A 17,428-nucleotide genomic window follows, 5' to 3' on the forward strand; every position below is an offset into this window, starting at 1 on the left:
ATTGTTGGAGAAAGACATGCATTTGTCGGTGCTGGAAATCTTACTGTAGTTGTAATGAAATGGAGGCATCTGGTCTGTGTTATACAACCAGTAACTTGAAGTTCCTGTTTGACCTTAAGATCTGTCAAGTTAAACATCAGATTAGTTAAGGTTTGAAGACTAATACATTTTTTTAACAGAAATATTTCTTTATTATTCTGTCAATGGCAAAAATTAGTAGATCATTTTTGACCTAAAAAGGTGATGTGGAAGTTCTGAGCACTGGTTCTTCCAGTAAACTTAATTTTAAAAAGATATTAGTGAGACTTTGCTGAGCAATTGTTACTTATGCCATAATACAAAAACAATGCCTTTGAATAAGAGAACTTAAAAGTTTCAGAAGCCACAAATAGATGTGAAAGGTATGGTCAACTGAATCTGTGAAGACCTTTTACTGAGGATCTCTGCTAGTTTTCTGACACCTGTGCAGATTAACTTCTGCATTGTTAACATCATTTCAGTTCTCATGAAGACATCTTTAACTGCCCAAGGCAAATGTCTCAAGTAATGCTACTTTCTACGCTTTCTGTCTCTTGATTTGTAGCTTAAATGATATTAGAAGGAATAGTTATAGGTGGTTGCTGGTGTCTATGACGCTCTGTTGGAGCAGCCATAAAACTTAGTAGTCTAATGGATTTATCCACTGCGAGGCATCGGATTGACAGCAGGCCCATTTTTTGTCAGCTATGAGAGCAGCATACAATTTTCTGGAAAACTGCAAACGGCTGAGATGCCTCCTTTCAGATGGTATGATATCTGCCACCTTTCAAAAGGTAAAAGGGTAATGCCAAAAGCAAAATGCCAAAAATTTTGGATATGGAATTAAAATAATTTGTAGGTTTTTTAAAATTGATTATCAGAAAAACTTTAAAGCTAAGCATTGTTTGAGGGAATGGAAGAGGGTAGGAATAGCAAATTCACAGTCTGAGAAGGAAGTTAATAAAGTGCCTATTGCATGAACATTTTGTTTTTCGTAGGTGGCGTGAAACGTCCTGTTCGTAAGCGTATACATAAGGAATGCTCTTGGCGCACCTTGACAAGTTACTTTGGCTTAAACATCGATTGCCTCTTGTAAAAACCTGTAAGTAAAATAAATGTAATTTGATCTGAGGTTGCTTTGATGACTTGCTTTCTGATCACAGCTAGCATGGTCTGCATCTGAAAAGAAAGTGACCATCAGTTACCTTATTTTGTAAAATGGGCAAATCTTCAATTACATTAGCAGACACTGTAACAGTAGTTGAAAAAGACTCTCAAAGCTGAATTGATTATTGTGTTTTACAGAAATGGCAGCTCAGAAGAGGAAGTCTATGTTAGTAGAGCCTTCTGCTAAACGTCCAAAGCTGGACAAGAGCAGCAAACCGTCATCAGCGAAGAAGGAAAAAGAGGTGTCAGATACAAAACATGTCTCAAATAAATCAAAGCCTAATCAGTGTGCAGTGCAGGAGAAAACTGTACTCAAAACCTCTGTCAAATCAAACAGGTCAGTGACAAAAAAATAAGCAATTGTTCTAGGTTATCTTCTTTGACTAAATTAATGCAGAAACAGTCCAAGCAGAATGTATTTGAGTTAAAGATACAGCTAAATAGTGAAATAGTACTAGTGGGAAGATCACGCTGGAATCATTAAGTATGATATCTGCTACATGATCTTTCTCTGGAACCATGTTAGCATCTTGAAATCCAGAAAGACTTCCTCCAAAAAAAATTCTGAAGCAAAAATAATTTTCATGCTCTATAAACTAATTTTTTTTTGAAAGCCACAAGTGTCAACAATTAAAACCTGCTAGAGATGTTAAAAAGCATTAATCTGAGGTTCACAGTTCAGTCTTGCCATGCATAAAAAACAGTAAATACTGCACTTTACGAATAACCAGATGAAAGTGAAGTCTTTTAGAAATGATTCCAGAGAAAATCCTTGTAAAAGTATTGAGGGTGTAAGATACAGTGTTATAAGAAAGAAAATTTAAAAAAAAGAGGCAGGAGTTAGTAGGAATGAGAAGAGTCTTATAACAAATTCTACTTTCTGGATGCTAAAAAAAATGATTTTAATATTTCAGTGACAACACCAATGAACCTGAACTAGGAATGCGCATGGCTACAAGATCATCAGTTCTCAACTCGAGTAATAAAACAATACCTGAGAAAAAGGTCCAGCAGCAGCCTAAGTCTACAAAAAATAAGGAGCTATGCCAGAAAAAAACCCTGCAAGAAATTCCCAAGTCAAAATGCATAATTGCGTCAAATGAGCCAGTAATGAGGAGATCACAGAGACTGCAGCAGTTAATGCACGTACATGTACCAGCAAGATCCCTGCGCAACAGAGAAGTTAAAGAAGAAAAAGCTTTGGAAGTTAAACAGAGCAGCCAGGCAAAAAGACCTGCTCACAGTGTTGTGGCAAAAGTACTTAAATCTACTGGAGAGAAAACGGAGCAGAAAAACACAAAAATAAAGCCAAACAGTACAAATGAGGATAAAGAAATACATGTAGAAGTCACCAGCTCTCTGAAAGAGAAGAAATGTGATGCAGACACTAAAAATGATAATTCCAACGGCTCTCAACACGACTCTCAAGGGTCATTGTTATGTCCTAACGAGAATCTTGAAGAAGTTAAAGACCACCAAACGGGCCCTGTATCTCCTATTCCTAGCAATACAAAGAAAGTGCAATCAGATTCTCCTAAGCCAAATTCTAAGACAGCAACTAAGGAAAAGCAACAAGTGCATCAAAATGTTAAAACCAGTACAAAACCAAAAAAGATTTCACAGCCATCTGCAAGTGAAACAAATGTGGCTGATCAACCAGAGAATGATGCAAAATCCAAAAGGGTAAGCATCCTTGAACTTTGTGAAGAGATCGCAGGTGAGATCGAGTCAGATACAGTAGAGGTGAAAAAAGATTCCCCTAATGCTGAGTGTAGAAAAGAAGAAGAAAAGCACGTGGACGTACAGCTTCAAGAAAGTGAAGTGCTTACTCAGAAAGAACCTGGTCAAAGTACTCAATGCAAACGTTTTTTCCCTAGCAAAAAAGGTATGCCTGTTAAATGCACTCTGAATGGTAGAAGTAACTCCTCAAACAAAAACTCTAAATGGACCAAAATTAAATTACTGAAAGCTAGTAACATGAAGCAAAGTAACTTAAATTCTGCAAATGCCCCTAAGCTTTCTTTGTTAAAAGATTACCCTGAAGTTTCAGAGGCAACTCAAATAGCTACAGAAGCAGAGCTTTCGAAGGCACAAGGCAAGCTGTCAATAACAAGACTCTCTGAGAATGAAAGTGCAACTTGTGTGCAGGAGAAATCGGATCCTTCATCTGAAAGAACTGAAGCTAAAGAAGTGACATTAGAAATAAAACAACCCACAAAGAGAGGTGCAGAAAATGGTTTGTTGCGTAATTTGACAAAACATTTCTGTGAGCCAAGATCAGATGAGGTAAGTCATTTTAATTATGGGTATAGTGGGAGGGTGTTCTAGATCTGTTCTGTTTTGTGAGAGTGCCATGCTCAGATAGTTTGTTTTAACAATGACTTTATTTTCCAGTAACTTAAAATATTCAGATATATTAAAGATCCCTTACTGGTGTGTTGTCATAGATGGGATGATTGTAAGCTGGAAAATTAATTTGTTCCACCCTCCTAAGTTCTACAGTTAACTTAATGTTGATCAGTAAAATTTCCTGCAGGAGCTGGAGGTTGTACAGATTCATATGAACACTTTTTGATGACATAAACTTGCATAGCTCTTCTGTTCTGAAAAGGTGTACTAAGACAAATGAGAGGGGGGAAAAAAGTGTTCTCTATCTGAATGAGCTTCTATTAAAATTTAAGCTTTTAAAGACAAAGATATTCTATAGGAAATATTTTACAAGCTTATATATAAAATAAAAAAGCTTTTTAGCAAAATTAATACCAAAAGTTTCAATATGGACTAGCTAATCAGTTGCATTTCGTTTGCTCAAAATAATGTAGGAATCAGAAAACTAATACCGTATTCAATATATTAATACGTGGTTTTGCTAATATGTTAGAGGCATTAAATAGTTTGGATTTTTTATTTAATGTTTTCTGTTTTGTTCAGAACTTTAGATTACATTTGGAATCAAATCCAGAAAGTTCTCCAGTAAATTATGTTACAGCTCCTAAACCACCAAAACAATTAAAAAAAGAGCCTGGAGAAAGTGAACCGCAAGGTAACTGTTTACTACTAATTTTTCCTCTTCTTCTGACCAGTTATATGTGAAGCATAAGTCTTTCTTTCAGAGGAGTATTTAATGAAATAAGATACAGTCTATGCAGAATGAAACTTCTGGGATTGGAACTGTTCACCAGGGTTTCTGTATTTCTTTGTGTGTGTCCTGGTTTACTGGGACAGAATTTTACAGTAAGTTTTCTGTTGAGGAAAACTGTGATTTTGTAAGGACTACAACACTCTATTTCATGGGAACAAAGTGATAAGACTTTGTTACAGGTTTCAGCTAAAGCTGGTATGTGATGCTCAAGGTCTTCAGCAGACTTGAGATAGACAGGTGCAGAGGCTGAGGGAAGCGGAAACCCAGGGGAGTTGACCCCAAACTGACCCCAGGCCGACCATTTAGTACTGTCCCATACCATAAACTTCACATTCACGATAAACTGGGGAGTTTTCTGGGAACGACCCTCCTTCTTCCTCCCTCCTCTTCCTCTCTCTTTCATGACTGACGTCTCATGAGAGACTTGTTTACTGTCTTACCCCTGAGATGTACTCCTCCACAATATTGGCTGATTATAACTCTGTGTACTTTATAACTGTTATTAATATTAGTTTTTGTTATTACTTTAAGTGTATTTCTGTTTCAACCCACATATCTCCTGTCCTTTTCCGGTCTTCCTTCCCTGGGTAGGGAGGAGGCATCGGGTGATAGAGCAGCTGTATAAACCATGACAGCGTTTCACACGCATGGCCACTTTACTAGCAGTGAATGTCCTCTTATCTCTGGGATGTGTAAGGGGAAAGAGAGGTGTCTGTTTTTCTACCCAGCTCTGCTTTTAGTGCATCTTTGTGCTTTATGCATTAATATTTTAATGCTTAAATATGCTCCATTTGAGTAAAATTGAAGTGACAGTTTTACAAACAAACAAACAAACAAACAGAAAAAACCCAACCAAATCCTTTCCTTTTCCATGTAATAAAGAGTTACAGAACACACCTCAGATGGAAGACTACTATAAATTTATGATTCTGGTTCTATACATAGAGCTAGTTATATGGGTGTCTGTATAAACAGATTTAAACTCCTCTGTAGTTTCTCTACTGGCCTCATTTAGTTGCTGGCAAACTGCTCTACAGAACTGCTGTGGAAATGTTGAGGAAAATTGCATATTTTTTTGAGTATATGTGTAGAAACATCTGATTACTGCCTCAAGGTTGCATCTTTTTTTATTGGCCATGAACAAATTGCAACATTGCCTTGAATATGTTTTTGCAAATCACTGTTTGTGTTGCTCAAATTTCCTTTGCAACTAAAAACTTTCTAATGAAGTTACAATCTCTGATTAATTGTAGGTTTGGCTCCCAGGCAGTTGACGCAGGCTTCACTTACAAATGAAACTTCTGAAACTGAGAACAGGTATATTATTCTATGCATTATGAAATTACAGTAGCCTTCCATAGTGTTATGAGAGGTTTTATTATAAGACTAACTGTTCTATTGTATCCTAGCCTCCCAGTTTCAAATAAGTGACTTGTCCTTTATAAAAATAGACTTTCATTTTACCCAGTTATTAATGGATGTTTTTATTTTGTTAAGAAAATTATTAAGCAGGATACTTGTAACTGCATATTTATTTTAAAATAGTAGATTTTGGCAGACTTGGGAAAACATTTCTAACGGTCTCTTCCTCAAATTAGATGATAACCAGAGAGTATGGGGATGGTTTACCATGTGATTTTCACTTGATGAATTATTTCACTTACTTCTGGAAGAGTTTTCTAATTCTTAAATTATGGGACTCTTGTATATATGAAATCTTTATAGGTGAGGAAGAGAGTATTTAATTTGGGGTTGTTTTGTGATTGCTGTGAAATGAAGATGTCGGCTGCCATATAAAAAAGAGTTGCTCTTACTACTAACAGTTCAAATTTACATTTGTCTGTTGACTGTTGTAGTGTTTGAACAATTCTGACATAGTCTCTGGTTTTAGCCAATTACAAGCTAAAGACAATAATTTCTTCGTACCTGATACTCTGAAGAGCAGCATAGTTGGCACAGTGGTTAGTGTATTGATGCTATTTACTATGTTCATAGTGGGAACAAGAAGAAATGATGCAGTTTGTTTTCAGTACATTTGTTAGGCCATATTATCAGTTCTGACTAACCTGCGCTTTTGTACATGTTAAACTCTGCTACTATGGAATTTCACAGAAGATGGGTGATAAGGTGGATGTAAACCTAAATAAATGAATAGTTTTCGATTTTTCAATAAATATTACAGTAACTTTGATTTTTCATATTTTTATTCTCATGTACCAAACAGCTTTATGGTATCTAATCAAATTTAATAACTTTATTACCTGAACAAGCACATATTGCTTTAGTATTATTTGAATATATATTTTTCTTGTTAGAGCTTTCTTACCTTGCTTTGCATATGCTACCCAAGATTTCAGCCATCATTCTTTCTGTGGTACTCTTGCCATAACATAGAGTAAGGTGCATAGCTACAGAGCTGCTCTCTTTAGGGCTTTGTAAAAAATTATTGCAGTGGGAAAAGGCAAACCCTGAAGCAGCTACTTAATGCAAATTTTGGGGCTCATGACAGGAATAAAAAAAAATTAAAAATGCTGTTTTAAAAATATTTGGCAAGAGTTCTTATTTTTGAAAAAGCTCACTGAATTAACCTGCTACATGTACTACAGCAGCTGCTACAATTAAGTGTTTGGCCCTATATCCTTAGTTTGCTCAGAAGCATTAAAAATGTAAATACCTAGTTGAAGTACGAATATTTTTGGGTGTGTTTTGCTTTGGGTAAAACTTGTGGAGATCATCAAACCTGGAACTAATATTATTTTTCCCTTGAATATAGTAGCATGTTCATAGAATAACTTTGTTGTTGATGTATTATAGTACTTTCTAGTGTTTCTTTCAGTCTTGACAAGGGGAACCTTAAACTGGGTGAGAGAGATTGGAGTGATATTAATCCATTTATTCCTCAGGTCCTCTTCTCCCCCTCCTTCACTCCTAGCCACCAGAAGACAATACGTTTTAATTGAATTTGAGGAATTTATGACATCTGTTTTATGTTGCCCGCTTATATTTGTGAGAATATTTACATGGTCTGCTTTACTTATGATACCTGAAACTGGAAGCCTAAACCTTACGTAGTAAATATATATAGCATTAGGGACTGGCAGTCATGCTCTTGAAAGCGCCTCAGATAAATGCTTGTGTAATGGTTGTGACTAACCTACCCCACTTGATTATAAATTTCATTTTTTTAATGAAAACAAATCTTGTCATTATACTAGTCACAAGCTGCATTTTTTTTGTTAATCTTTTTATTTCCTTATTTTTCCATTTGAATTACAAATTAAAATATATAGGACTGTGTTTTGGGTAATTAACTTGGATTTGCATCTCGTTAAAGTCTAGTTCTAATCGCAGCGGATTTGAGTATCTGGGATGACATGTATAAGAAGTCCCTTTTTTAACATGAAATATATTTCTATTTCAAGGGTTCCGCTATCAAATCCTTCATTAGCATCAAAATGCAGTAACTTTCTACCATCTGAGGAACATATTCAGAAGCTAAAAGAAGCAGGAAAAGATGGTGATAAGCAGCTGATCATAGTAAGTAATACCCTTTTAATAAGGCTTATAGCTTCTCGAAGAAATTGTGAATTTGCCATGCTGTGTTATTACGAACTTGTCTAAAATCATTACTTATGCATACTACTGTTGCCATTGTAAATGATTCATGAAAGCAGAACCTGTACTAGTTTGTCACTTGGTATTGAAGGAAAAAATGGTGGCAGACAGACTTAACGGTTAAAGCTGATTCTTGTTAAAACAAATTTCTGCATTTTTTTAATAGAATGGCTGCTCCATTAAAATACAGCTGTTGCAGGGAGAATGAATGTGCCTTTATTTATGTGCAAAATCTCAGTTTCTTAAAATTTCGGAATTACAGAGGGAGGTGCATCTGGCAGTTTGTGTGCAAAATTAATATCAACAGATTTGTTCCTGCATCATACAAATGTCTGTTGTTATGAAACAAGCTTAGATTTTTCTGTGGATGCACTCAATTTCACCATAATATTTAAGCAGCAGTACTAGTTTGGTTATTTGTTCTTACCCTTATTTGTTATTAGCCACCAAATGCAGGTGTATTGTTTAAAACAAGAAAATGCCAAATGAGAAGGAAGACAGTGATGCACAGTCGTTTTTGTGTTGTAGAATCACACGACTTGATAGTGAAACAATTGGAGGTTTTGGTTGTTTCGTTTTGTGTTTTTAATAATCCACACATCAGATAATCCTTGAGAAATGAAAGGCTGGAGCTGGGAAGCTGCAGAGGGAGAGGAATCTAGGTTGTTAGGGAGGAGGTATCTGTAGTTTGCTTCTTATGATATTACCCCTCTTACCTATGCAACTGGCAGTCTTGCTAAATTGCGATTTTTTTCATTTAATACATTGATTATACACATGAAAATACTACCTAAAGTAGAACCAGGTGAATTCTGAATGCTCTCTCATATCCATACTGAAATATTTAAAACCAGAGCTTCTGAGAACTGATTTGATTAACATATCCTTGATTTGCCTACAGTGATACAAATCCAGGCACTCGCCTGCCTGGTCACTGGGTGATAAATGACCCATATCTAACATTTACGAAGTATTTCAGCTGTTGCCTCTTTGAAACTCATTTTACCAACAGAGTTAAAATGCACAATTAAATATCTTGGCTATATTAAAAGGATTATAAGAAAATTCCTTTTCATTTTAGTAAAGCTAAGTCAATTTTTGCTCATTTAGTAATAGAACTTGACTGAAGAGTTGCTGGGATCTTTGACAAGAAGAAATACATAAGTTTCTGGTTAGCTACTGAAGAGAAATGGTGTAGCTCTCCTCTACAGTATTCACACAAAGAGATTTTTTCCAGTTTACTGACTGTGCTGGTAGTGTTCTTGTTTTCAGCCTCAATTAGGAGAGTAAAGTTTTTCCCGCTAGGTATTAAACAGTAAACGTTTGAGTTATTTACCTAGCAAAATTTTAGAATATAAAGAATGGGTCATCAGTGAAGGGAGATGGGCGAGACCTAGTGTCTTGTTTTCTGTGTGTATATCTGGAAAATGCAAGTAAGCACTGTATTTAATTTTTAAATGTGAAAGTAACAGCTTCATAATGTCTAATAATTTCAGCACTTCATACAAATCTGATTCACTTTGATTTCATTGATGTTAGAATAGGCTTTTTATTGTGTTGAAAGGGCATTTTGATAATGCCTGTAGTTCACTTTACCAAGAAAGCATTAGGTATAGGATATTGCTTTGTTATTCTTTTACCTGGGGGAATACTGCTTTTAACATTGTCAAAACATATAGAAGAACCCAAATATTTGTCAAACTTTTTGTACAACCCTATCCTTGACATTAGTTACTGTGGAGACGAGACATCGTTATGTCTAGAGTAGCTTGTGCTAGCATCTGGACAGGGAAAAAATGCTAGATTGACTTCTGGAGTACCAGACTTTGCTTATACAAATACTCAAAAGACTGGGGATTAATGCATGTAATAAAATGAGGTATGTTATGTAATTAGTAGTTCTGTTTGAAATACCATGATGAATTTCTTTGTTGATTCTGAATTGCTGGACGTTTTTGTTTTGAGTTTTGTTTTGGTTTTTTGGTTTGGTTTGGTGTGGGTATTTTTAGGAAGTATTTTCAAAGGTGTTTATGTACTTCTGTAGTGATCCTCTGAGAACAGAGAAAAGATTTGTCTGGTTTAAAAGCTGTTAGGAAATTTCTTCTATACAAAAAACGGTCTTACTACGCACAGCCAAATTACTTAAATTAGCATTTATGGCATCTATAAAAAATTTCATAGTTAATAGCTAAAAATCATTTTTACTTCAAGTTTCTGGAGCATGGTATTAGGAGCAGCAGTTTCATTATTCTTCTTTACCTTGAGCAAAGTTAGGAAGTCATGCTTTTTTATTCTTAGCAAGGAACATTTAACTTGCAATTTATTATACTTTAAAAAAAAATAAATGCCTGAAAGGTGCAATTTTGGGCTCTCTACTGTGAGATCTGATTCTTTTGGAGATCTGTCAAGACAGTCGATTTTATTGAACCCTTTTTCTTTTTGTAACCAGAGGGGAAGAACTCGCTGGACTTAGTTTGACTGACCACATGATAAACTACCTTTGTTTTGCTGGTTTTTTGCTACTGAAGTTTCCCAGTCTTTTGTATTTGAGTTTAACATCTGCCCTTTTAATTGTCTTTACAGTATCTGAGGCTCAGAGTCTGGGTTGTTATGATATTGTCTGTGTATTGTAACTTTTAATTTCCTGACCTGTATTTAGAGAGATGTTACGGTAAAATTAGTCTTTGTTTTCCACAATAGGTGTTATTTTTTACTATTTAATCCTTAAAGATGTATCTTACCTGCCTTCTTCAACTATATGATTGCTATAATTATTATCATCTTCCTTTTCTGTTTTTCTTAAGAAATATTATCTTTAACAAGCTTTAAGGCTATTTGACTGTAACAGAAGTAAGATAATACAACTTCCATTTGTAGAAGAAATATTTAGTAGTGTACTTGCACCATTCTCTCTTTTGGTACACATCATCTAGTTATCTGAGCAGCTTTCAAACATAAAATTCTCTTCATTGTGTACAACTAAGACAAAAGATGAGTTGTTCCTGTTTTCTTAGACTTTCTTGCTGTCACACATCTTAAAAAGCAAGTCTCTTCAGAGTGTAGAACTTCAGCTGGAAACAACAAGGAATCTCATGCTGCAACAAACTTTGTAAAACTGTGTCAGGAAACAGTGGTGTTTGAGGCGATGTGCAAAGATTTAGGTTCAGACCTCAAAAAGTATGATGTTTTTTTCTTGTATGAAAGAAATTAAGGTTGAGGCTGAAAAAATGTTTTGTTCCAAATCCATGACTTGGTGTTTAGAGAAGTAATCTGTTCTGAATATTTGTGAACCGTACCATCTTGAGCCACAAGGATGGTGAGGGGTCTGGAGAACAAGCCTTATGAGGAGCGGCTAAGGGAACTGGGGTTCTTTAGCTTGGAGAAGAGAAGGCTGAGGGGAGACCTCATCACCACCTACAACTACCTCAAGGGAGCTTGGAGAGAGGTGGGTGCTGGTCTCTTCTCCCAGGTGATGGAGGATAGAACAAGGGGAAATGGCACCAAGCTGTGCCAAGGGAGGTTCAGGTTAGAGATAAGGAGGAAGTTCTTTACTGAGAGGTTCGTCAGAAGCTGGAACAGGCTGCCCAGGGAGGTGGTGGCGTCACCATCCCTGGATGTATTTAAAAAGCGGGTAGACGAGGTACTTAGGGATATGGTTTAGGGGGTAGACAGGAATGGTTGGACATGATGATCTCAGAGGTCTTTTCCAACTGAGCAATTCTGTGTGTGTGATCTTACGCTTTATGTGGATGTTCAGTTGGTAGGTTGACAGGTTACGTGAAGCTCCGTATTGGAAGTTTTATAGAGTATTGCACTGAAATTGCTCTTTACTTTCCAAGTACTTGAGTCTGATGTGCAAGTATGAGAACTTGAATATGAAATTATCTGTTCCTTTATCTTCTGAAATGGAGAGAAATACAAATGTGCGAAGCATATGTTTTCAATTTTCATAAAATGAGATATGCTTTACATCCAAGATAAGGAGAATCAGTTGTTTGCTCCTTGTAAAAAATTCTGCTTGCCTGCCAGATCTAGGACAAAATTTTGACCTTAAGAGCAGGAATTGATAAAAGCATTAGTACTGCAAAGGGATGTTCTAAATAGTGACCTTGAGGTACAGGGATACTTCTTCCATTTTATGCCAATAGGGAGTCATATTCCTTTCTAAAATTAAAGTAGTCTTTTGAAAATGATACTCATTTTTAGGAAGGAACATGTAAAAGGAATGAACAGTGAAAACAAGTCACTGAAGTGACAAAAAGAGAGAGAGTTACAGAGATTTTTCTGACTTTCTACAGGTCTGAGTTAATGCCTGGGTGCAAGCAAACATGTTTAAATGTAGGTGATCTTTGTATGTATCAGTGAATACATGGATCAGGATTGCTTCATGGAAGATGCTTTTGATTCTGAGGTTTGAGTTGGTGCTCTATGTGAAAATGATGTGCAGGCTAATTCAGTTTACACATTTGGATATCATAGTCGAATTTTTCCTTACATACGTTTTGGTTAAACTTGAACATAGTTTCCTGTTTGACTGAAACAGGTAATACATGAAAGAAATATTTTAATTTCAGCAATCAATTCACAATCCTCCGTGAAAATAATAAGTGTAAAAGTGTTTTCTTAGGAGCCCAAGGAAAGTTGCATAATGATCATTTAAAGTTCTTTCTTCCTTAAACTGGTATAGTCCAGTTGGCAGTTTCTCTGGAGAATTAAAGGATGGCTTTTGGTCAGTGTTTTGTTGCTCACATTAGTTAAGTACTGCCTCTTTTTTTTCCTGTAATGCCAGTAAGAACAAGGCAGTGGTTACTGCATAAGTGAGGGAGTTTGATAGTTGAGAGTGGTCACTCTTCCTTTCTTCCAGCACAAATCATACCCTCTGGGACAGCTCTGCTCTTAGGGGACCAATCATGGCCATCCTTGCTTATTATCACTCCTACCCATTTCTACTTCACCGGGCAACCCCGCTTTCTCTGACAAATTCAGGTGGGTTGTGTTTGGTGTCCTTTGTCCTGAGAGTGAGAATGTTTTGTGAGATTGGGTGGGCACCTGACAGAGGAATTCAAGCACCAAGGCTACTAACACTGTGTTGTGGGTTAACCCTGGCCGGCAGCTAAGCACTGTGCAGCTGCTTGCTCACTCTCCCCATGTAGGATGGGGTAGAAAAATCATGGGTTGAGATAAAGACAGTTTGATAGGTAAAGCAAAGCTGTGCACACAAGCAAAGCAAAATAAGGAATTCATTAGCTACTTCCCGTCAGCAGGCAGGTGTTCAGCCATCTCCAGGAAAGCAGGGCTCCATCACATGTAATAGTTGGGAAGACAAATGCAGTAGCTCCAAGTGTCCCCTCCTTCCTCCCTCTTTCCTTCATTTTTTATGTGCTCAGGATGACATCGTGTGGTATGGAACATCCCTTCAGTCAGCAGGGGTCAGCTGTCCCAACTGTGTCTCCTCCCAGGTTCTTTTGCACCCCCAGCCCACTCGCTGGTGGGGTGGTGTGAGAAGCAGAAAAGGCCTTAACACTGTGTTAGCGCTGCTCACCGATAACTAAAACGTCTCTGTGTTATCAACAGTGTTCTGGTCACAAATCTAAAACCTTGCAACATAGCAGCTGCTGTGAAGGAAATTAACCTAATCCCAGCCAAAACTGAAGATCCAGTACAGACTGGAACTCTCTGTGTAATATACTTGAATTATATTTTCGTAGGGGTTAAGAACAGATTAATTGTCCGTGTTAAATACTGTGCAGATTTGTTTTTTAACAGGGTTTGTTTTTTTTTCATATTGCTTTGGCTAATGACCAGTGGGGACATAATTTCATGATGGATAATGACCCTCCATTTTAATTTTCAAAAAAGTTAAATGAAACTAGATACATCACAGTTCTGAAAGCTTTAAGTTGTTTTATATCCTTTGGCTAAAATAGCTTTTCAGATAGATGGGTACTGGTGATGGTTTTTTTGTTGGTGGTGGTCGGGGGTTTTGTTTTTACATTCCGGTCTTCATTTCTAAGTGAAGCTTGTTTCGGGGTTGGATCATGTCTCTTGATCCTCCTGGTCAGCAATGGGATCTGCCCCTCAGCTTCAGTCTTGTATGCATCTTTCGTTGAAATAGCATTCTTCAACCTTTTCCTTTCCTGTGAAGATCCCAGAAATCTTGTGGTGTTCCTTCCTACTCTTCTTGTATTTCCTTTCCAGCCTGCCTGTTGCTATGGCTGGCTTTTATTCTTTGTTCTGTGAAAAGACTAGAGGAAAAAATAATCTTCCTCTACCTAACACTAGGTAATCAAGTAGGAGGTGACCTAATTTGTGCCTGGAGAGACAGAGGGAAAAAAGAAAAGAAAAAAATGGGGCCCCTTTTCATCTCCTACGGAGGCACCAAATGCCTTTTTTGCTTGCAGGGCTCCTTATTCTACATATGGAGGATCAGCAGACATGCACCTTCTCAAAGAAGATATTGGTAAGACTTTTCTTTCTGTCTAACGCAGAATTAAGAAATCCTTCTGGAGATTAAGACAGCGTTGTCACAATGTTCATTTACAGTTAGCCTTGAAACACTGGATCTCATATATCCTGTGCCTATATTGATGCGGATTGCCTGAGATGTTGGGAATGCTTAATTGCCATCTACACATGCAGGATGTGCTTAGGAAAAGTACCCTTGCTCTTTATTGTTACTGTTTAGAAAATTGAGTTTTAAATAGGGTAACCTGTTTTATTGTCTGCAACTCCACATTTTCTTAAATTTTGCTCTGAAAAACATTTCTTGTAAGTTCCGAGAGTCAAACAGCTTGCATCTTTTTTCAGTTGTGACAAGTTTATTCTCAACAGTTTATTCTCCAGTACCCAGTATCTGATGTTTGCTGAGAAGATTTCACCCCTCCCAAAAACCCTAGCATAAGTTTTTATTTAATCTCATATGTGATGCGTAAGATGTCCTTGGTTTGTTGGTTAGGGTTTTTTTTTTCCTGTTTCTCCCTCTCCATCAGGAAGGACTGGCAACCTTTAATGCGGTATTATTGTTTGGGAGCGCTTTTTCCCTCCTGATGGGTGCCCTTTCCACTTTCACTTATGCAATGACATCAGGTTCAAAATAGATTCTGTAGATGTTTTGTTAAAAGTACAAAAATGCGTTCTTTGTAATTCCTGACTTTATTTTGCATGTCCTGGTTGTTGTAGTCTGTGTTAGATTTACAAAGCTGCTCTTCCCCCCCCCCCCCCCCCCCAAAGCATTACCTGCTATGGGGTGGCTTTGAAGTAGTGCTTCAGTTACATAAAAAGGCAATCTACCCCCAGAATACTGTGAAATATTTACTAAAAAAAGTAGTCAGTATTTGTTAGGGCTAAAGAGTTCAAAAATTGCTTTAGATACTACACTGTTTTTTCTGATATTCACGTAACAAGTTTTAGTATTAACCTGTGCGTGTAACCCATTGATACAACTGAATGCATGTAAAAATAGTATCAGTGAAATCCTTTAAAAAACCACAAATATCCAACAAGAATTCCCCTCCAAAGCCCAAACCCACTGATACCAGCAGCATCCAAGAAAGTCAAACTGTAAAATACAACATGGCTGTACCATTCCAGGGAAATAGTCCATTCCTGGAGACTTGCAAAACAGCTTGTGTGTTTAGAAGGCAAGGTGGTATGAGCTAAGGAGCCTGACAGCTTTGAGGATATCCTTGTAGTAAACTAGTAGATATTTTAGCTTAAATACCTTTAGTTTCTTGATTGTTTGAACAGAAATTATTTCATGAGACTTACTGCAGTACTGATATGTGCTAAATATTTTAAGAGTTGCTTTATGTAGCTGATTTTCACATTTACATGTCTTACTTTTTGAAGTATATTCCAAGCATCGAAGTAGACTTCCTCTTCACTTATCCTGCCCTAGATATGTGGGATATTTTCTCCGTCTTCAAGATAAGAATGACTCAGTTCAGTTCAATTGGTTCATCTTAAGATGATCACCATACATCGTTCTTCCTGCTGCACTGCCTTTTTTTCCTCTTTCATGTACGAACCCTTGAAATGCAGTATATTTTGGTGCCCAGATGGGTACCTTGTTTTGAACTATGTTGCTGCTTTAAAGGTAGTTTGCAGGTAAAATAAAATGTGTTGGATTCAGTTTTTACCTTTAGAAACCTCATCTTATTCTCACTTTGCAAATCTAATCTCAGGGTTCATCTTTCATTTTCCCTTCAGAATATTGGTGTCCTACTGTTTCTCCTTCTGTATGCACTAGGAATGTATAAATTGATGTATCACTAAAGCAGTGCCTTCTCAGCTGCTTTCCTTTGGCTGAGTTCCATAAATGTGCTCTGAAGTTCAGCTCTGCGTTTGCTTGGCTGGTTGTACCTTTAGTCTCTTCTTGGAAAGAAGCGGATACCTATCATTTAGATTTCACCAATAACTGCCTGAAATAAGTTGCAGGGTGTGGAGAACTGAGCTGTCACCTCGCTGTTAGATATATTTAAACATAGATCTTTGAAGATGGAAGGAGTAGGAAATGATTCGTAAACACTTTTGCTGTCTTTGCAAGATGCTTTCTTTTGTAAAGCAGGCTTTTTGATTATGAGTATTTTCAGCTCTTAGGAAACAAAATCAAGTTCAGTTGATCTATTTTCTTGCAGATTGTGCACTTTCAGTTTGTGCACACAGATGAATTTGCTTTTGAAAAACACTCTCGGGTCTTCTTTTGCTTATATAGCATCCTGTTTTAGAGTATAAAATACCTTTTGATTCTCTGTTACTTGTGATACATGTTTAAATAGATTAAAAGTGACATTTATTGCTGTTTGCATAAGCTCAATTTCCAAATGTAGTTAAAGAAAAAAAATGCATTCGAGCATTAAGCCATGACCTTAAAAAACATGCCTTTTTGGTTAGAGACTTCCATCTAACTGGTATTCTTTTGCTCTTTGCAAAGGGCACCCCCTGGACCTGACACTTCACTCTCTGTTAGGCACTGACTCCTTAGTCTAAGCATGCTTCCAAGTTAATAACACTGATTTAGTGAATAAATGGCAAAGCAATAGGTACTGAGTAGTGCCCTTAATTTGGTAATGGTTGGTTATAGAGTAATGAGTAAAATGGTATGATCTTCCATTTGTGTTGTAGCTGCTATCCGGTGTCTGAAAAATAAAAATTATGAACCCTGTGCGATTAAGATAACGTGTCAAACATCAGCTTGCTGTTTCCAGTTAAGACTGAAGTCCTGGGACTATACTAAATGAGGCTTTTAATCAATGAAGAGAGGGATAAAAATCAATAGTGCTATTTGATGGTGAAATACGTGGTTTTTGTAAAAACCTAAAAGGTCGTGATCAGCTGTGGCAGGTGTATTGCTGATCTGAATGATTATTTCTGTAGCAAGGTTTTTTATAATATCCTTCCAAACATTCAGGAAGATGGCACAGCTTTGGCCCACCTCAAAGCAACTCCCAACTGAAAGGCACGCAGCAGCAGCAGAACTGTAGGGAA

At 36.9% G+C, this 17,428-nt stretch overlaps 1 protein-coding gene across 1 annotated transcript in view; it reads left to right on the forward strand.

Moving 5' to 3' along the window:
• The first annotated feature begins 1,014 nt into the window (after positions 1-1,014).
• ESCO1 (establishment of sister chromatid cohesion N-acetyltransferase 1) overlaps positions 1,015-17,428 on the forward strand; it is a 31,069-nt gene continuing 14,655 nt past the window's right edge. Inside the window, exons 1-6 of the mRNA XM_010192457.1 lie at positions 1,015-1,120; positions 1,324-1,522; positions 2,100-3,471; positions 4,117-4,228; positions 5,581-5,644; positions 7,750-7,864. Coding sequence (XP_010190759.1) covers positions 1,326-1,522; positions 2,100-3,471; positions 4,117-4,228; positions 5,581-5,644; positions 7,750-7,864 — 1,860 coding nt within the window. The 5' untranslated portion in view covers positions 1,015-1,120; positions 1,324-1,325. The remainder of the gene's footprint in view (positions 1,121-1,323; positions 1,523-2,099; positions 3,472-4,116; positions 4,229-5,580; positions 5,645-7,749; positions 7,865-17,428) is intronic.

Source organism: Mesitornis unicolor, unplaced genomic scaffold, assembly GCF_000695765.1.
Source record: "Mesitornis unicolor isolate BGI_N332 unplaced genomic scaffold, ASM69576v1 scaffold24669, whole genome shotgun sequence".
NCBI classification, from domain to species: Eukaryota; Metazoa; Chordata; class Aves; order Mesitornithiformes; family Mesitornithidae; genus Mesitornis; species Mesitornis unicolor.